This window comes from Protopterus annectens, chromosome 7.part0 (genome assembly GCF_019279795.1).
Source record: "Protopterus annectens isolate FY-2018-M chromosome 7.part0, PAN1.0, whole genome shotgun sequence".
In the NCBI taxonomy this organism is placed as follows: Eukaryota; Metazoa; Chordata; order Ceratodontiformes; family Protopteridae; genus Protopterus; species Protopterus annectens.
In genome coordinates, this window is record NC_056739.1 from 1,019,371,944 (window position 1) to 1,019,394,082 (window position 22,139).

Consider the following 22,139-nt stretch of genomic DNA (forward strand, 5'->3'; position numbering starts at 1 on the left):
AGGATCAATATCACCACTGATCCACCAATGCAGCCTTATAGAGACACAAGACGCACACCCCTTCAAGTACACGCCTACAAACTGGTCATATTAGTGAGCCTGCAAGGAAGCAGTTTGTCAAAAAGGCAGTGGGAGATTCTATGGTGGTCCTAACCCCTCACCTTGGTAGCTACTTTGGTCACATTCCTGTAAGCTTGGTCCAATGCATGCACAGGTAGAGGCACCATCACTCTCTTGAGAACACCTTGTCCAAGGCCTGGGTTACAGGGTGTAATCCTGCCACCTAGAATCCTCTGTTTGTGGAGAGACATTAGCCCACCAGTCCATCGCTCCCTTCCTCAGGATGGATGAGCTAGCTTTAGCCACTCAAGCCCACTCTCCTTGCTCAGCTCCACCACTGCCTGACCCACTACTTGGGTTGTCAGAGCGTTATCTTTCTATGTCATACAGCCAAATTTCATGCAGGTAAAGAGTTCTAGACAATTTTGAAGCAATGCAGATAGATGGAGTAAACACAATTAGAAAGCTGGTGTGAATACTATAGAAAGTGAGAAAATAAATGAAACAGAAACATGGCAGAAAGAAAATGAGAGTGGAGAAAAGTGTTTGAAATCAGCTATAAGTTTAAAGATACTAGTAGAAATGTTTTAATTTCTAAAAATAATCTGCACATACTAACAATAACTACTTATTTAATAATATTTTTCATTTACATTTTAAATATTATGCAAAAGAATTTTGAAATAAAAACATTGCTGCTTATAATGCGTTTTGAAGATAAATTTACTTCAAAACATTTTGAAATGAAAATGTCTGCTACTGAACATCTTGAGTTTGTTGCTGAAGTGATGTCCTCAATATCCGACGTATGTCTGTTCCAAAGGATTTCAGCATATCAGACTCAGAGGCAGTCATAATTTATTGCTAAGTGTGGTTCAGCAATCAAATACTTTGCATAACAGAAGTTGCATTTATGGCCAGATTCAGGAGCTGTATGGTAGGCATTTACAGTTCATTTATAATGACTGTTAAAAAGATTTATAATTCATCTGTATCCACGGTAATTTCAGGATCATGTGTCTTGCTTGGAATCTCAGAATTCTGGAAAGCACTATAAACAAAAAAGGACAGCTCGCAATTAATAACATATTCAAGAAAATAAAACATACATATTTTCTTTCTAATTTGTCAGATTAAAAAAAAATTACTTCCTACTAAACTGAATTACTTTTTTTCTTTAAACCCCGATTCACGGAGACAGTGAGCGACAATTTGACAGACTTTTATTTTTGGGTGTGAAAAATATGGAAAAAATATCTCTGCATCAGTAAAGAAGTGTACTGATTTGCCCTTAGCTACTTTGATACACTTCACAAATAATAGATGTTAAATAGTAAAAAGGCACATCATTAACTTGATGGAACACTATCATGACATTTCAGTACAATCATCTACCAAGCTGCAGGTTAGCAACACGAGATTGGAATATATGTAAAATGAAAGCACTGCTTCCTTAAACAGGAAGCCAAATATTTCTTCTATCTTTAAATCCCACTATAAAACACACTAACTGCTGATTACAGTTACAAACTTTCCAGAGCTTCCCCCATATACACCAAGCATGGTAACCACAGGAGCTGTTATGAGTTTGCTGGCTAGGAGGAACAGTTAATGGTAAATACCTCTCTATTATCCAGCATATTGCAGACTGTCCAGATTTGTGCTTATATATTTGGTCTGTTTTTCACAAAATATGTGGTTCTCTGGCAAATCATTGATGGCTGAAGTCACTAAATGATGACAGACATCTGACGTTTAGACTTTATATCTTGTGGAAAAGTCATTGTAATGCAAACCCTTTTAATCTAGCCACTTTCTAACTTTATACGAGATATATTTAAAATCTGTCCCCAGGTCTTGTTCCTTTGTCCCCCCTTTATTTTATTTTTGCTTTATCTAGAACTCTTGCCCTAAGAGGCTGAGATGTATAGGTTCATAGGTTGGTACTCGGCTATTGGCCCTAGGGCCTATACAAGCCAAGCCATAACAATTCCCTGGCTATTTCTTCCCACATTATTTACTTCCCTGGACTCCTGTCTAGCAGGGCAACTGACGTGATTCCCAAGGTAAATTTCCTATCTCCCATTCAGTCATCAATGTTCCTTTTGAAGAGGGCCAAGGAGACGCTCTGCTTGACATGTATTGGCAGTCTATTCCAGAATATGGGGAGTCTCTGGGTCAGGAACCTATCCCTCCAGCATGTATTGTTCATTGTGATGACAAGATTTAAGTCCCTGGAGCATATGGTTTTGATGGATTGGTATTTCTTTAAGTGTAGCATGTCCAACAGCTCTGGGTTTGACATGGTCTTGTATGTTAAACAGAGATTGCCTCTGAGTAGACTATATGCAACAGAGTATAGCTGGAGTTTTTTTAGTCGGTTAGCATAAGGCATCGGCTTTAGGCCTGTGATTCTTTTAGTGAGGTGTTTCTGCGACCTTTCCAGTTGTTGCAAATGTCTTCTGAGGTACATATCAAATGGGGCATTGTACTCTATGATGGGTCTAATGAGGGATGAGTACAATGGAACAATGATCTCCTTTTTTCTGGATGAAAAGCCCTTAGTGATGAGGTGTGCCACATAGAAGGATTTCCTGACTGTTGTGGCGATGTGGTTATCAAAGGTGAGACCACTGTCCACCTGTGTTCCTAAGTCTCTTATCACACTTTCAGTGTTTAGTGCACTGCCACCTATGTGCTAATTCATAGGTACATGGTTTTTCCCAAAGGGGATAACTATACACTTCTTGGCATTGAGCTTGAGCCCATGGCTCTGGCACCAGGCATCTGTTTCTATAAGGCCCTTTTGTAGAATATCCACATCATTTTGGGATTCAATAATGGGTCCCAGTTTGCAGTCATCTGTGAACTTTGTTAGCCAGAGTCCCATAGTGTTGGCCAGTACTTCAGAGATGTAGATGCCAAACAAGAGCAGTCCCAGGACTGAACCCTGAGGTACTCCACTTGTCTGGAGCTGGACTTGGAGTCGGCTACTTTTACAGTGTGGGTTCTGTCAGTAAGCCAGTTGGCAACCCATTGAGTGACATTGGGATTTATGCCCAGCTTAGTAAGTTTATCTGTGATTCCAGAGTGGCGATGGTGTCGAGATAGGCTGTGTGGACCACCTTACCGTCGTCGATGGCTCTGGAACAAGATTCAAAGAAGTCAATCAGGTTCAGGAGACACGATCGGCCCTTCACAAACCCAAACTGGGTGAGGTCCAGTGTTTGAAGGTTGCCAATGTCTTTGTTTATAAGTTCCATGATAATACGTTCCATGGCCTTGAAAATTGGGCTCATCAGACTGATGGAACGGTAGTTCCCAGGATCCAAGGTGGATCCTCCCTTGTGAAGTGGGACAACTGCAGCTGTGTGCCAATCAGTGGGCATGATGCCTGAGGTGAGGCTATGATTAAACATGACACTTAAGTGAGGTGCTAGTGTAGTACACAGCCCAGGATGTCATCTGGTCCCATGGATGCTGTATTCCTAGCTTTGGAGAGTGCAATTTTTACCTGTGTGGCTGTGATTACCGGAATTTGGCAGTCTTTTGGTATTGAGATGGGCCCTTTAGGAGGTAAGAGGGGGGGTGAAGTTGGTACTGAATTGATCTGCCAGGATACTGGCAATGTCCTTGGGATCAGTATATTTAATGTCATTCTGTTGTAGCTCAGAGCAGATCTGAGCATTGCCATTTAGATTCTTGACATAGCTATAGAATGTCTTGTGGTCGTCTTTGGAATCTTTGGCAATTTTATTTTCGTAACAAGCTTTGGAGGATTTTATGAGGGATCTCAGCTTCTTTCTGAGACTGGTAAGGGAGTTTTTTGCATCCTGGGATTTACCTCTTTTCTGCAACAGTTTCTTCCTTCTGTTGTATAGTTTGTTTATGACAGGGAACTACCAGATTGGCTTCCTTTTTTTGGTGGAGAGCATCTTGGTTCTATTTGGGATGGCATGATTCATGCACGAGTGGATGTGCTCATACAGTGCTTTAGTGTAGGATTCGGGAGTCGTACTTTCAGTTCATGTCTGCATGGATGTCATGACATTTGTCATTTCTGACTTGAGTAGCATGAAGTTGGCCTTGGAGAAGTTTTTTACGGATGTTTCCTTACTGGGGGGTGGGGGTGGGATGTGGATGTCAAAGGTGATTAGCTTATAGTCAGACCTAACCAACAAGGGGGTGACCACTGGTATGGAGCATCAATTTCCCATGTTGGTAATGACCAGGTCCAGGATATTGGAGCCCCTAGTGGGACTACAAATTAGTTGATCTACGGTGTTGGAATTTATGAATTCCAAGAACCGTTGGGCAAAGGTGTTGGTACACGAGTAGTTTTCCCAGTTAATTAATGGCAGGGTAGTTGAAATCACCCAGTATTAGGGTGTTTGGTTGTATCTTAATATTTTCCAGTATGTTTAGAAAGGTGTAGTGAGAATCTTGGGGCACGGTGGGGGACCTGTAGCAAGCTACAATTTGGATTGTAGTCTTACCTAGTGTTAGTTGCACCTGGAGAATTTCGGATGCATTGTGTTGGGCAACTAGCCTGGAGGTGTGAATATCCTTGGTGAATATGGACACTCCTCCACCTTTAGTGTTTCGGTCCTGGTTTGGTGGCCGAAAAGTGTGGTAAGAGTTGTAGCCTGGTATTGCAGGGGTGCTCTCTGGAGCCTTAAACCAGGTCTCAGTTACTGCACAGATATCGATGTTCTCCATTTTTAGGAGTGCCTCGAGAGAGTGCATTTTGAGATTTAGACTTCTAGCATTGGGTAGCATTACCTTCAGATTCTGCGTACTTATACTTGTTACGGTGGTGTTTTTTTCCTTTGAGCCTTGCCTAAAAAAGGCACTATAGGGGTGGCAAAAGCCTTAGCTAGTAAGCTGAATCCCCTGCCACAATTTTACAGTCTCTAATCTCCTTCAGACTGGCCCTTCTACATAAGATATACTCCACCTGTGTGCATCTTCCTCCACTCTTGTATGTCATCCTATGCTCCTCCCTCTTGTTAAAATATGCATTCACCACAGCCATGTCCATCCTTTTCACAAAATCTACTACCATATGACCTTCTGCATTCCTTTGCTTAACATCATACCTACCCATCACTTCCTCATCCCCTCTGTTCCCTTCACCAACATGCCCAGTGAAATCTGCTCCAATCATCAGTCTCTCACCCTTAGGTACAGTCATCACCACTTCATCCAACTCACTCAAAACTTTCTTTCGCATCCAGCACACTCCCAACATGTAGAGCATATGCAATCATCATTACAGTCTCAATTTCCAGCTTTATAAACATCACTCTATCTGACACACTTTTCACCTCCAAAACAGTCTTAGCATACTGTTCTTTCAGGATAAACCCTATGCCAATTTCCTCCCATCCACACCATGATAAAACAATTTGAACCCACCTCTGATACACCTAGCCTTGCTCCACTTCCATCTGGTCTCTTGCACACACAATATACCAAACTTTCTTCTGTCCATCACATCAGCTAGCTATCTCCCTATACCAGTCATACTGCCAACATTCAAAGTTCCGACCCTCACTATCACAGTCCTAGCCTTTACCTGCCTTCAGGCATGCCTTCTCCCTCTTCTCCTCTTTTGGCCAACAATAGCCCAATTTCCACCACTACCATGTTGGCCAACAGTACTGGTGGCGGTAGTTGTTAACACGGGCCTCGACCGATCTGGTATGTATATATGTACTGATGTGTGCATGTAAGATTTGGCAAAAATTTTAAGCTTGATGCCCTTCCTGACGCAACTGTAACTGTGAGTCTTTAATTGACCTGTTCTAATTTCTGCCTGACTCAAAATAGACAGAGATGTGGTCTCTTTTCAAGTTTTAATATAATATGCAGTTAAATGCAGACTACAAGTAAAACACAAGGTAAAGAAAACAAATGACAGTATTCAAAATAGAAAAAAACAATAAAGTATTACAAAATAAAACAAATAAAAAACAAACTAACCCTTCCTTCACAGCAAAGTGTAGCAGAGCCTGGGTGAGCCTTTTAAGTAAAGCTATGAAATGTTTTATTTTACCCCTTAAAAAAGGTTTAGTTCCTAGCTCCAGTCCCTCAGTTCACAGATAAATAACCTTAACTGACCTCTTCTATCTTATGTGTGAGTCTTTAATTGACCTGTTCTAATTTCTGCCTGACTCACTACAGACAGAGCTGTGGTCTCTTTTCAAAATTTAATATGCAGTTAAAAGCAGAATACAAGTAAAACACAAGGTAAAGACAACAAATCAAAGTATTCAAAATAGAAAAATGCAATAAAGTAATACAAAATACAACAAAGAAAAAGCAAACTAACCTTTCCCTCACAGCAAAGTGTAGCAGAGTCTGAGTGAGACTTTCTAGTAAAGCTCTGAAATGTCCACCCCCTCTGTTTACAGATGACTAACCTTAACTTGATCTCTTCTATCTTATGTGGGAGTCTTTAACTGACCTGTTCTAATTTCTGCCTGACTCATAACAGACAGAGCTGTGGTCCCTTTTCAAGTTTTAATATGCAGTTAAAAGCAGAATACAAGTAAAACATAAGGTAAAGAAAACAAATCACAGTATTCAAAACAGAAAAAGGCAATAAAGAAAAACAAAATAAAAAGCAAACAAACCTTTCCCTCACAGCAAGGTGTAGCAGAGTCTGGGTGAGCCTATTAAAGCTCTGAAATGTTTTACTTTAACCCTTTAAATAGAAGGTTTAGATCCTTGTTCCACCCCCTCAGTTCACAGATTATTAACCTTAACTGACCTCTTCTTTCTTATGTGCGAGTCTTTAATTGACCTGTTCTAATTTCTGCCTGACTCGCAAGAGACAGCACTGGTCACTTTTCAAGTTTTAATATGCAGTTAATAGCAGAATACAAGTAAAACAAGGTACATAAAAAAAATCACAGAATTCAAAATAGAAAAAGGCAAAAAAGTAATACAAAATAAATCAAATAAAAAGCAAACTAACCCTTCCCTCACAGCAAAGTGTAGCAGAGTCTGGGTGAGCCTTTCTAGTAAAGCTTTGAATTGTTTTATTTCAACCCTTAAATAGAAGGTTTAGTTCCTAGCTCCACCCTCTCAGTTCACAGATGATTAACCTTAACTGACCTCTTCTAACTTATGTGTGAGTCTTTAATTGGCCTGTTCTAATTTCTGCTTAACTCGCAAGAAACAGAGCTGTGGTCTCTTTTCAAGTTTTAATATGCAGTTAAAAGCAGAATACAAGGAAAACACAAGGTAAAGAAAACAAATCACAGCATTAAAAATAGAAAAAGACAAAAAAATAATACAAAATACAACACAAAAAAAGCAAACTAACCCTTTCCCTCACAGCAAAGTGTAGCAGAGTCTGGGTGAAACTTTACAGTACAGCTCTGATATGTTTTATTTTAACCCTTAAATAGAAGGTTTAGTTCCTAGCTCCACCACCTCAGTTAACAGATGATTAACATTAAATGACCTCTTCTAGCTTATGTGTGAGTCTTTAATTGACCTGTTCTAATTTCTGCCTGATTCACAAGAGGCAGAGCTGTGGTATCTTTTCAAGTTTTAATATGCAGTTAAAAGCAGAATACAAATAAAACACAAGGTAAAGAAAACAAACCACAATATTCAAAACTAAAAAAGGCAAAAATGTAATACAAAATAAAACAAAAAAGCAAACTAACCACCCTCTCACTACAAAGTTTAGCAAAGTCTTGGTGAGCCTTTCCAGTAAAGCTCTGAAATGTTTTATTTTACCCCTTAAATAGAAGGTTTAGTTCCTAGCTCCACCACCTCAGTTCACAGATGATTAACCTTAACTAACCTCTTCATGTGTGAGTCTTTAATTGACCTGTTCTAATTTCTGCCTGACTCACAAGAGACAGAGCTGTGGTGATTCTCCACGTTTTAATATGGAGTTAAAAGCAGAAAATAAATAAAAAAAAAAACAAGTAAAACACAAGGTAAAGAAAACAAATCACAGCATTCAAAGTAGAAAAAGGCAAGAAAATAATACAAAATACAACACATAAAAAGCAAACTAACCTTTCCCTCACAGCAAAGTGTAGCAGTCTGGGTGAACCTTTATAGTAAAGCTCTGATTTGTTTTATTTTAACCCTTAAATAGAAGGTTTAGTTCCTACCTGCACCCCTCAGTTAACAGACGATTAACATTAACTGACCTTTTCTATCTTATGTGTGAGCCTTTAATTGACCTCTTCTAATTTTTGCCTGACTCACAAGAGACAGAGCTGTGGTCTCTTTTCAAGTTTTACTATGCAGTTAAAAGCAAAATACAAGTAAAACAAAAGGTAAAGAAAAAAATCACAATATTAAAAATAGAAAAAGGTAAAAAATAATTACAAAATACCACGAATAAAAAGCAAACTAAAATTTCCCTCACAGCAAACTGTAGCAGAGTCTGAGTGAGCCTTTCTTGTAAAGCTCTAAAATGACCACCCCGTATGTTCACAGATGACTAACCTTAACTGATCTCTTCTATCTTATGTGGGAGTCTTTAACTGACCTGTTCTAATTTCTGACTGACTCATAAGAGACAGAGCTGTGGTCACTTTTTAAGGTTTAATATGCAGTTAAAAGCAGAATACAAGTAAAACACATAATAAAGAAAACAAATCACAGTATTCAAAATAGAAAAAGGAAATAAAATAATACAAAATACAACAAATAATAAGCAAACTAACCTTTCCCTCACAGCAAAGTATAGCAGAGTGTGTGAGTACTTCAAGTAAAGCTCTAAAATGTTTTATTTTACCCCTTAAATAGAAAGTTTAGTTCCTAACTCCACACCCCCAGTTCACAGATGATTAACCTTAGCTGATCTCTTCTATCTTATGTGTGAGTCTTTACCTGACCTGTTTTAATTTCTGCCTGACTCATGAGAGAGACAGCTGTGATGTATTTTCAAGTTTTAATATGCAGTGAAAAGCAGAATATAAGTAAAACACAATGTAAAGAAAACAAATCACAGTAGTAAAATAGAACAAGGCAAGAAAAGTAATACAAAATACAACAAATAAAAAGCAAACTAACCTTTCCCTCACAGCAAACTGTAGCAGAGTCTTAATAAGCCTTTCTATTAAAGCTCTGAAATGTCCAACCCCTCTGTTCACTGATGACTAACCTTAACTGATCTCTTCTATCTTATGTGGGAGTCTTTAATTGACCTGTTCTAATTTCTGCCTGACTCACAAGAGACAGAGCTGTGGTGTCTTTCCACGTTTCATAACAGACAGAGCTGTGGTCTCTTTTCAAGTTTTAATATGCAGTTTAAAGCAGAATAAAAGTAAAACACAAGTTAAAGAAAACAATCACAGTATTCAAAACAGAGAAAGGCAATAAAGTAATACAAAATACAACACATAAAAAGAAAAATTAACCTTTCCCTAACAACAAAGTATAGCAGAGTCTGGGTGAGCCTTTATAGTAAAGCTCTGATATGTTTTATTTTAACCCTTAAATCGAAGGTTTAGTTCCTAGCTCCACCCCCTCAGTTAACAAATGATTAACATTAAATTACCTATTGTAGCTTATGTGTGAGTCTTTAATTGACCTGTTCTAATTTATGCCTGATTCACAAGAGACAGAGCTGTGGTCTCTTTTCAAGTTTTAATATGCAGCTAAAAGCAGAATACAAGTAAAACACAAGGTAAAAACATCACAGTATTCAAAATAGAAAAAGGCAAAAAATTAATACAAAATACAATAAATAAAAAGCAAACTAACCATTTCCTCACAGCAAAATGTACCAAAGTCTTGCTGAGCATTTCTAGTAAAGCTCTGAAATGTTTTATTTTACCACTTAAATAGAAGGTTTAGTTCCTAACTTCACCCCCTCAGTTCACAGATGATTAACATTAACTGACCTCTTCTAGCTTATGTGTGAGTCTTTAAATGACCTGTTCTAATTTCTGCCTGACTTGCTATTGACAGAGTTGTGGTCATTTTTCAAGTTTTAGCATGCAGTTAAAAGCAGAATACAAGTAGAACATGGTAAAGAAAACAAATCACAGTATTCAAAAACGAAAAAGGCAATTAAGTACTACAAAATAAACCAAATAACCTTTCCCTCACAGCAAAGTGTAGCACAGTCTGGGTGAGCCTTTTTGGTAAAGCTCTGAAATGTTTTATTTTACCCCTTAATTAGAATGTTTAGTTCCTAGCTCCACTGCTTCAGTTCACAGATGGTTAACCTTAACTAACCACTTGTATATTTTGTGTGAGTCTTTAATTGATCTGTTCTAATTTTTGCCAGACTCACAAGAGACAGAGCTATGGTCTCTTTTCAAGTTTTAACATGCAGTTAAAAGCTGAATACAAGTAAAACACACAATAAAAAAAAATCACAATATTCAAAATAGAAAAAGGCAATAAAGTAATACAAAATACAAGAAGTAAATAGGAAGCTAACCTTTCCCTTACAGCAAAGTGTAGGAGAGTCTAGTGAGCCTTGCTCGTAGAACTCTGAAATGTTTTATTTTACCCCTAAATAGAAGGTTTGGTTTCTGGCTCCACCTTTCCCAGTTCACATATAATTATCTTTAACTGACATCTTCTATCTTATGTGCGAGTCTTTAACTGACCTGTTCTAATTTTTGCCTGACTCACAAGAGAGACAGCTGTGGTCTCTTTTCAAGTTTTAATATGCAGTTAAAAGCAGAATACAAGTAAAACATAAAGTAAGGAAAACACATCACAATATTCAAAATAGAAAAAGCCAAACAAGTGATACAAAATACAACAAATAAAAAGCAAACTAACCTTGCCCTCACAGCAAAATGTAGCAGAGTCTGTGTGGGCCTTTCTAGCAAAGCTGTGAAATGTTTTATTTTACCTCTTAAATAGAAGGTTTAGTTCCTAGCTTCACACCCTCAGTTCACAGATGACTAACCTTAACTGATCTCTTCTATCTTATGTGGGAGCCTTTCATTGACCTATTCTAAATTCTGCATGACTCATAGAAGACAGAGCTATGGTCTATTTTCAAGATTTTAATATGCAGTTAAAAGCAGAATACAAGTAAAACACAAGGTAAAAAAAGAAATCACCGTATTAAAAACAGAAAAAGGCAAAAAAGTAATACAAAATACTACAAATAAAAAGCAAACTAACCATTACCTCAAAGCAAAGTGTAGCAGAGTCTGGATGAGCCATTCTAGTAAAGCTGTGAAGTGTTTTATTTTACCCCTTAAATAGAAGGTTTAACTCCTAGCTTCACCCCCTCAGTTCACAGATGATTAAAATTAACTGACCTCTTATAGCTTATGGGTGAGTCTTTACCTGACCTGATCTAATTTCTGCCTGACAGACAAGAGACAGAGCTGTGGTCTCTTTTCAAGTATTAATATGCAGTTAAAAGCAGAATACAAAAAAACACAAGGTAAAGAAAAGAAATCACAGTATTCAAAATAGAAAAAGGTAATAAAATAATACAAGATACAACAAAGAAAAAGCAAACTAAGCTTGCCCTAACAGCAAAGTGTAGCAGAGGCTGTGTGAGCCTTTCTAGTAAAACTCGAAAATGTTTTATTTTACCCCTTAAATAGAATGTTTAGTTCTTAGCTACACCCCCTCAGTTAACAGATGATTAACCTTACCTGACCTCTTCTATCTTATGTGTGAGTCTTTGACTGACCTGTTCTAATTTCTGCCTGACTCACATGAGACAGAGCTGTGGTTTCTTTTCAAGTTTTAATATGCAGTTAAAAGCAAAATACAAGTAAAACACAAGGTAAAGAAAACAAATCAAAGTATTCAAAATAGAAAAAGGCAATAAAGTAATACAAAATACAACAAAGAAAAAGCAAACTAACCTTTCCCTCACAGCAAAGTGTAGCAGAGTCTGAGTGAGACTTTCTAGTAAAGCTCTGAAATATATACCCCCTCTGATCACAGATGACTAACCTTAACTGATCTCTTCTATCTTATGTGGGAGTCTTTAACTGACCTGTTCTAATTTCTGCCTGACTCATAACAGACAGAGCTGTGATCCCTTTTCAAGTTTTAATATGCAGTTAAAAGCAGAATGCAAGTAAAACATAAGGTAAAGAAAACAAATCACAGTATTCAAAACAGAAAAAGGCAATAAAAAAAAAAACAAAATGAAAAGCAAACAAACCTTTCCCTCACAGCAAAGTGTAGCAGAGTCTGGGTGAGCCTTTCTATTAAAGCTCTGAAATGTTTTATTTTAACCCTTTAAATAGAAGGTTGAGATTCTAGTTCCACCCCCTCAGTTCACAGATTATTAACCTTAACTGACCTCTTCTTTCTTATGTGTGAGTTGCAAGAGACAGAGCACTGGTCCCTTTTCAAGTTTTAATATGCAGTTAATAGCAGAATACAAGTAAAACAAGGTAAATAAAAAAATCACAAAATTCAAAATAGAAAAAGGCAAAAAAGTAATACAAAATAAATCAAATAAAAAGCAAACTAACCTTTCCCTCACAGCAAAGTGTAGCAGAGTCTGGGTGAACCTTTCTAGTAAAGCTTTGAATTGTTTTATTTCAACCCTTAAATAGAAGGTTTAGTTCCTAGCTCCACCCCCTCAGTTCACAGATGATTAACCTTAACTGACTGCTTCTAACTTATGTGTGAATCTTTAATTGACCAAATCTAATTTCTGCTTGACTCACAAGAGACAGAGCTGTGGTCTCTTTTCAAGTTTCAATTTGCAGTTAAAAGCAGAATACAAGTAAAACACAAGGTAAAGAAAACAAATCACAATACTCAAAACTGAAAAAGGCAAAAATGTAATACAAAATACAACAAAAAAAGCAAACTAACGATCCCCTCACTACAAAGTTTAGCAAAGTCTTGGTGAGCCTTTCTAGTAAAGCTCTAGAATGTTTTATTTTACCCCTTAAATAGAAGGTTTCGTTCCTAGCTCCACCCCCTCAGTTCACAGATGATTAACCTTAACTGACCTCTTCTACCTTATGTGTGAGTCTTTAATTGACCTGTTCTAATTTCTGCTTGACTCGCAAGAGACAGAGCTGTGGTCTCTTTTCAAGTTTTAATATGCAGTTAAAAGCAGAATACAAGGAAAACACAAGGTAAAGAAAAGAAATCACAGCATTCAAAATAGAAAAAGGCAAAAAAATAATACAAAATACAACACATAAAAAGCAAACTAACCTTTCCCTCACAGCAAAGTGTAGCAGAGTCTTGGTGAACCTTTATAGTACTGCTCTGATATGTTTTATTTTAACCCTTAAATAGAAGGTTTAGTTCCTAGCTCCACCACCTCAGTTAACAGATGATTAACATTAAATGACCTCTTCTAGCTTATGTGTGAGTCTTTAATTGACCTGTTCTAATTTCTGCCTGACTCACAAGAGACAGAGCTGTGGTATCTTTCCATGTTTTAATATGGAGTTAAAAGCCGGAAACAAGTAAAAAACAAGTAAAACACAAGGTAAAGAAAACAAATCACAGCATTCAAAGTAGAAGAAGGCAAGAAAATAATACAAAATACAACACATAAAAAGCAAACTAACATTTCCCTCACAGCAAAGTGTAGCAGAGTCTAGGTGAACTTTTATAGTAAAGCTCTGATTTGTTTTATTTTAACCCTAAAATAGAAGGTTTAGTTCCTACCTCCACCCCTCAGTTAACAGATGATTAACATTACATTACCTTTTCTATCGTATGTGTGAGCCTTTAATTGACCTCTTCTAATTTTTGCCTGACTCACAAGAGACAGAGCTGTGGTCTCCTTTCAAGTTTTAATACGCAGTTAAAAGAAGAATACAAGTAAAACAAAAGGTAAAGAAAAAAATCACAATATTCAAAATAGAAAAAGGTAAAAAAGAATTACAAAATACCACAAATGAAAAGCAAACTAACATTTCCCTCACAGCAAACTGTAGCAGAGTCTGGGTGAGCCTTTCTAGTAAAGCTCTGAAATGACCACCCCGTATGTTCACAAATGACTAACCTTAACTGATCTCTTCTATCTTATGTGGGAGTCTTTAACTAATCTGCACTAATTTCTGACTGACTCATAAGAGAGAGAGCTGTGGTCTCTTTTTAAGGTTTAATATGCAGTTAAAGAAAACAAATCACAGTATTCAAAATAGAAAAAGGAAATAAAATAATACAAAATACAACAAATAATAAGCAAACTAAAATTTCCCTCACAGCAAAGTGTAGCAGAGTGTGTGAGTCCTTCAAGTAAAGCTCTAAAATGTTTTATTTTACCCCTTAAATAGAAAGTTTAGTTCCAAGCTCCACACCCCCAGTTCACAGATGATTAACCTTAGCTGATCTCTTCTATCTTGTGTGTGAGTCTTTACCTGACCTGTTCTAATTTCTGCCTGACTCATGAGAGAGCGAGCTGTGATCTCTTTTCAAGTTTTAATATGCAGTTAAAAGCAGAATATAAGTAAAACACAAGGTAAAGAAAACAAATCACAGTAGTAAAATAGAACAAGGCAATAAAAGTAATACAAAATACAACAAATAAAAAGCAAATTAACCTTTCCCTCACAGCAAACTGTAGCAGAGTCTTAGTGAGCTTTTCTATTAAAGCTCTGAAATGTCCACCCCCTCTGTTCACTGACGACTAACCTTAACTGATCTCTTCTATCTTATGTGGGAGTCTTTAACTGACCTGTTCTAATTTCTGCCTGACTCATAACAGACAGAGCTGTGGTCTCTTTTCAAGGTTTAATATGCAGTTAAAAGCAGAATACAAGTAAAACACAAGGTAAAGAAAATAAATCACAGTATTCAAAACAGAAAAAGGCAATAAAGAAATACAAAATGCAACAAATAAAAAGCAAACAAACCTTTCCCTCACATCAAGGTGTAGCAGAGTCTGGGTGAGCCTTTTTAGTAAAGCTCTGAAATGTTTTATTTTACCCCTTAAATATAATGTTTAGTTCCTAGCTCCACCCCTCAGTTCACAGATGATTATCCTTAAATGACCTCTTCAGTCTTATGATTGAGTCTTTAACTGACCTGTTCTAATTTCTGCCATACTCATAAGAGACAGAGCCGTAGTGTATTTTCAAGTTTTAATATGCAGTTAAAAACAGAATACAAAAAAAACACAAGGTAAAGAAAACAAATCACAGCATTCAAAAGGAAAAATGCAAAAAAAGTCACAAAAAATAAAACAAAGAAAAAGCAAACTAACCATTCCCTCACTGCAAAGTGTAACAAAGTCTTGGTCAGCCCTTCTAGTAAAGCTCTGAAATGTTTTATTTTACTCCTTAAATTGAAGGTTTAGTTCCTAGCTCCACCCCTTCAGTTCACAGATGATTAACCTTAACTTACCTCTCCTATCTTATGTGTGAGTCTTTAATTGAGCTGCTCTAATTTTGGCTTGACTCATAAAAGACAGAGCTGTGGTCTCGTTTCAAGATTAATATGCAGTTAAAAGCAGAATACAAGTAAAACACAAAGTAAAGAAATCAAATCACAGTATTCAAAACAGAAAAAGGCAATAAAGTAATACAAAATATAACACATAAAAATAAAAATTAACCTTTCCCTCACAGCAAATTATAGCAGAGTCTGGGTGAGCCTTTATAGTAAAGCTCTGATATGTTTTATTTTAACCCTTAAATAGAAGGTTTAGTTCCTAGCTCCACCCCCTCAGTTAAGAAATGATTAACATTAAATTACCTCTTGTAGCTTATGTGCGAGTCTTTAATTGACCTGTTCTAATTTATGCCTGATTCACAAGAGACAGAGCTGTGGTCTCTTTTCAAGTTTTAATATGCAGGTAAAAGCAGAATACACGTAAAACACAAGGTAAAGAGAACAAATCACAGTTTTCAAAATAGAAACAGGAAAATAAGTAATACAAAATATGACAAATAAAAAGGCAAACTAACCTTTCCCTCACAGCAAAGTGTAGCAGAGTCTGGGTGAGCCTTTCTAGTAAAGCTCTGAAATGCTTTATTTTACACCTTAAATAGAAGGTTTAGTTTCTAGATAAACTTCCTCAGTTCACAGATGATTAACCTTAACTAACCTCTTCTATCTTATGTGAAAGTCTTTCATTGACCTGTTCTAATTTCTGCCTCACTCACATGAGACAGAGCTATGATCTCTTTTCAAGTTTTAATAGGCAGTTAAAAGCAGAATTCAAGTAAAACATAAGGTAAAGAAAACATATCACAGCATTCAAAATAGAAAAAGCAAAAAAGTAATACAAAATACATCAAATAAAAAGCAAACTAACATTTCTCTCACAGCAAAGTGTTGCAGAGTCTGGGTGAGGCTTTCTAGTATAGCTCTGAAATGCTTTATTTTACTCCTTAAATAGAATGTTTAGATCCTAGCTCCACCAAGCAGTTCACAGATTATTAGCCTTAACTGACCTCTTCTATCTTATGTGTGAGTCCTTAATTGACCTGTTCTAATTTCTGCCTGACAAGAGACAGAGCTGTGGTCTCTTTTCAAGTTTTACTATGCAGTTAAAAGCAGAATAAAAGTAAAACACAAGGTAAAGAAAACAAATCACAGTATTCAAAATAGAAAAAGGCAAAAAAGTAATACAAAATACAACAAATAAAAGGCAAACTAACCATTCCCTCACAGCAAAGTGTAGCAAAGTCTTGGTGAGCCTTTCTAGTAAAGCTCTGAAATGTTTTATTTTACCCCTTAAACAGAAGGTTTAGTTCCTAGCTTCACCACCTCAGTTCCCAGATGATTAACCTTAACTGACCTCTTCTATCTTATGTGTGCCTTTAATTGACCTGTTCTAATATCTGCTTGACTCACACGAGACAGAGCACTGGTGCCTTTTCAAGCTTTAATATGCAGTTAAAAGCAGAATACAAGTAAAACACAAAAAGAAAACAAATCACAGTATTCAAAATAGAAAAAGGCAATAAAGTAATACAAAATACAACAAATAAAAAGCAAACTACCCTTTCCCTCACAGCAAAGTGTAGCAGAGTCTGGGAGAGCCCTTCTAGTAAAGCTCTGAAATGTTTTATTTTTACCCCTTAAATAGAAGGTTTAGTTTGTAGCTCCACCCCTTCAAGTCACACCTGACCTCTGATATCTTATATGTGAGTCTTTAATTGACAAATTATAATTTTTGCTTGACTCACAAGAGACAGAGCTGTGGTCTTTTTTCAGGTTTTAGTATGCAGTTAAAAGCAGAATACAAGTAAAACACAAGGTAAAAATATCACATTATTCAAAATAGAAAAAGGCAAAAAAATTATACAAAATACAATAAATAAAAAGCACAACTAACCATTTCCTCACAGCAATATGTACCAAAGTCTTGCTGAGCCTTTCAAGTAAAGCTCTGAAATGTTTTCTTTTACCACTTAAACAGAAGGTTTAGTTCCTAGCTTCATCCCCTCAGTTCACAGATGATTAACCTTAACTGACCTCTTCCAGCTTAAGTGTGAATCTTTAAATGACCTGTTCTAATTTCTGCCTGACTCACTTTTGACAGAGCTGTGGTCTTTTTTTCAAGTTTTAGCATGCAGTTCAAAGCAGAATAGAAGTAGAACACGGTAAAGAAAACAAATCACAGCAATCAAAAATGAAAAAGGCAATAAAGTACTACAAAATAAAACAAATAAAAGCAAACTAACCTTTCCCTCACAGCAAAGTGTAGCACAGTCTGGGTGAGCCTTTCTGGTAAAGCTCTGAAATGTTTTATTTTACCCCTTAATTAGAATGTTTAGTTCCTAGCTCCACCCTCTCAGTTCACAGATGACTAACCTTAACTGACCTCTTCTATCTTATGTGTGAGTCTTTAATTGACCTGTTCTAATTTTTGCCGGACTCACAAGAGACAGAGCTATGGTCTCTTTTCAAGTTTTAACATGCAGTTAAAAGCTGAATACAAGTAAAACACACGATAAAAAAAAAACAAATCACAATATTCAAAATAGAAAAAGGCAATAAAGTAATACAAAATACAAGAAGAAAACAGGAAACTAACCTATCCCTTACAGCAAAGTGTAGGAGAGTCTAGTGAGTCTTGCTCGTAGAACTCTGAAATGTTTTATTTTACCCCTAAATAGAAGGTTTAGTTTCTAGCTCCACCCACCCCAGTTCACAGATTATTCTTAACTGACATCTTCTATCTTATGTGCGAGTCTTTAACTGACCTGTTCTAATTTTTGCATGACTCACAAGAGAGACAGCTGTGGTTTCTTTTCAAGTTTTAATATGCAGTTAAAAGCAGAATACAAGTAAAACACAAAGTAAAGAAAATAAATCACAGTATTCAAAAGAGAAAAAGGCAAAAACGTAATACAAAATACAACAAATAAAAACTAACTTTTCCCTCATAGAAAAGTGTAGGAGAGTCTGGGTGATCCTTTCTAGTAAAGCTCTGAAATCTCCACCCCCTCTGTTCACAGATGAGTAACCTTAATTGATCTCTTTTATATTATGTGGGAGTCTTTAATTGACCTGTTCTAATTTCTCCCTGACTCAAAAGAGAGAGCGCTGTGGTCTCTTTTCAAGGTGTTAATATGCAATTAAAAGCAGAATACACGTAAAACACAAGGTAAAGAAAATAAATCACAGTATTCAAAATAGAAAAAGGCAATAAAGTAATACAAAATACAACAAATAAAAAGCAAACTACCCTTTCCTTCACAGCAAAGTGTAGCAAAGTCTGAACCCTTGTAGTAAAGCTCTGAAATGTTTTATTTTACCCCTTAAATAGAAGGTTTAGTTCATAGCTCCACCCCCACAGTTCACAACTGACCTTTGCAGTCTTATGTGTGAGTCTTTAAGACCTGTTCTAATTTCTGCTTGACTCACAAGAGACACAGCTGTGGTCTCCTTTCAAGTTTTAATATGCAGTTAAAAGCAGAATATAAGTAAAACACAAGGTATAGAAAACACATCACAGTATTCAAAATAGAAAAAGGCAAAAAAGTAATACAAAATACAACCAATAAAAAGCAAACTAACCATTCCCTCACAGCAAATGGTAGCGGAGTCTGAGAGGGCCTTTCTAGTAAAGCTCTGAAATGTTTTATTTTACCCCTTAAATAGAAGGTTTAGTTCCTCTCTCCACTCCCTCAGTTCACAAATGATTAACCTTAACTGACCTCTTCTATCTTATGTGTGAGTCTTTAATTGACTTGTTCTAATTTCTGCCTGACTCACAAGAGACAGAGCTGTGGTCTCTTTTCAAGTTTTAATATGCAGATAAAAGCAGAATACATGTAAAACACAAGGAAAGAAAACAAATCACAGTATTCAAAATAGAAAAATGCAATAAAGTAATACAAAATACAACAAATAAAAAGCAAACTAATCTTTTTCCCTCACAGCAAAGTGTAGCAGAGTCTGGATGAGCCCTGCTAGTAAAGCGCTGAAATGTTTTATTTTACACTTAAATAGAAGGATTAGTTCCTAACTCCACCCTTTCAGTTCACAGATGATTAACCTTCACTGACCTCTTCTACCTTATGTGTGAGTCTTTAATTGACCTGTTCTAATTTCTGCTTGACTCAAAAGAGATAGAGCTGTGGTCTCTTTTCAAGTTTTAATATGCAGTTAAAAGAAGAATACAAGTAAAACACAAGGTAAAGAAAGCAAATCACATTATTCAAAATAGAAAAGGCAAAAAGTAATACAAAATAAAACAAATAAAAAGCAAACTAACCATTCCTTCACAGCAAAGTGTAGCAGAGTCTTGGTGAGCCTTTCTAGTAAAGCTCTGAAATGTTTTAATGTACCTTTTAAATAAAAGGTTTAGTTCCTAGCTCCACCCTCCATTTCACAGATTATTAACCTTAACTTACCTCTTCTATCTTATGTGTGAGTCTTTAATTGACTTGTTCTAATTTCTGCCTGACTCACAAGAGACAGAGCTGTGGTCTCTTTTCAAGTTTTAATATGCAGATAAAAGCAGAATACATGTAAAACACAAGGAAAGAAAACAAATCACAGTATTCAAAATAGAAAAATGCAATAAAGTAATACAAAATACAACAAATAAAAAGCAAACTAATCTTTTTCCCTCACAGCAAAGTGTAGCAGAGTCTGGATGAGCCTTTCTAGTAAAGCTCTGAAATGTTTTATTTAACCCCTTAAATAGAAGGATTAGTTCCTAACTCCACCCTTTCAGTTCACAGATGATTAACCTTCACTGACCTCTTCTACCTTATGTGTGAGTCTTTAATTGACCTGTTCTAATTTCTGCTTGACTCAAAAGAGATAGAGCTGTGGTCTCTTTTCAAGTTTTAATATGCAGTTAAAAGAAGAATACAAGTAAAACACAAGGTAAAGAAAGCAAATCACAATATTTAAAATAGAAAAAGGCAAAAAAGTAATACAAAATAAAACAAATAAAAAGCAAACTAACCATTCCTTCACAGCAAAGTGTAGCAGAGTCTTGGTGAGCCTTTCTAGTAAAGCTCTGAAATGTTTTAATGTACCTTTTAAATAAAAGGTTTAGTTCCTAGCTCCACCCCTCCATTTCACAGATTATTAACCTTAACTTACCTCTCCTATCTTATGTGTTAGTCTTTAATTGACCTGTTCTAATTTCTGCCTGACTCACAAGATAGAGAGCTGTGGTCTCTTTTCAAGTTTTAATATGCAGTTAAATTCAGAAGACAAGTAAAACACAAGGTAAAGAAAACATATCACAGTATTTGAAATAGAAAAAGGCAAAAAAGTAATTAGATATACATAAAATAAAAAGCAAACTAGCCTTTCCCTCACAGCAAAGTGTAGCAGAAACTGGGTAAGCCTTTCAAGTAAAGCTCTGAAATGTTTTATTTTACAACTTAAATAGAATTTTTAGTTTCTATCTCGACTCCTCCATTCACAGATGATTAACCTTAACTGACCTCTTCTATCTTATGTGTGAGTCTTTAATTGACCTGTTATAATTTCTGCTTGACTCACAGTAGACAGAGCTGTGGTCTCTTTTCAATTTTAATATGCCGTTAAAAGCAGAATACAAGTAAAGCACAAGATAAAGAAAAAAAATCACAGTTTTCAAAATAGAAAAAGGGAATAAAGTAATACAAAATACAACAAATAAAAAGGAAAGTAACTTTTCTCTCACAGCAAAGTGTATCAGAGTCTTGGTAAACCTTTTTTGTAAAGCTCTGAAATGTTTTATTTTACCCTTTAAATAGAAGGTTTAGTTTCTAGCTCCAACCTCCCCAGTTCACAGATTATTATTATTCAAAATAGAAAAAGGCAATAAAGTAATAGAAAATGGAAACTAACCATTCTCTCACAATAAAGTGTAGCAAAGACTTAGTGAGCCTTTCTAGTAAAGCTCTGAAATGTTTTATTTTACCACTTAAATAGAAGGTTTAGTTCCTAGCTCCACCCCCAATTCACAGATGATTAACCTTAACTAACCTCTTCTATCTTGTGTGTGAGTCTATAATTGACCTGTTCTAATTTCTGCATGATCCACAAGTGAGAGAGCTGTGGTCTCTTTTCAAGTTTTAATATGCAATTAAAAGCAGAATACAAGTAAAACACAAGGTAAGGAAAACAAATAACAGTATTCAAAATAGAAAAAGGCAAAAAAGTAATACAAAATACAACAAATAAAAAGCAAACTAACCATTCCCTCACAGCAAAGTGCAGCAGAGTCTCGGTGAGCCTTTGTAGTAAAGCTGTGAAATGTTTTGTTTTACCCCTTAAATAGAAGGTTTAGTTCCTAACTTCACCCCCTCAGTTCACAGAAGATCAACCTTAATTGATCTCTTCTGTCTTATGTGCGAGTCTTTAATTGACCTGTTCTAATTTCTGCCTGACTCATGAGAGAGAGAGAGAGAGAGAGAGAGATGTGGTCTCTTTCCAATGTTTTAATATGAAATTAAAAGCAGAATAGAAGTACAAGGTAAAGAAAAGAAATCGCAGTATTCAAAATAGAAAAAGGCAATAAAGTAATACAAAATACAACAAATAAAAAGCAAACTACCCTTTCCTTCACAGCAAAGTGTAGAAGAGTCTGGGTGAGCCCTTGTACTAAAGCTCTGAAATGTTTTATTTTACCCATTAAACAGAAGGTTTAGTTCGTAGTTCCACCGCCTCAGTTCACACCTGACCTCTATGTGTGAGTCTTTAATTAGCCTGTTCTAATTTCT

At 36.1% G+C, this 22,139-nt stretch overlaps 1 protein-coding gene across 1 annotated transcript in view; it reads right to left on the reverse strand.

Annotated features, from left to right (window-relative positions):
- Positions 1 to 978: 978 nt before the first annotated feature.
- RAD18 (RAD18 E3 ubiquitin protein ligase) overlaps positions 979 to 22,139 on the reverse strand; it is a gene marked incomplete in the record, with an annotated part of 1,469,636 nt that continues 1,448,475 nt past the window's right edge. The window contains 1 exon segment of the mRNA XM_044077569.1: positions 979 to 1,111. Coding sequence (XP_043933504.1) covers positions 1,039 to 1,111 — 73 coding nt within the window.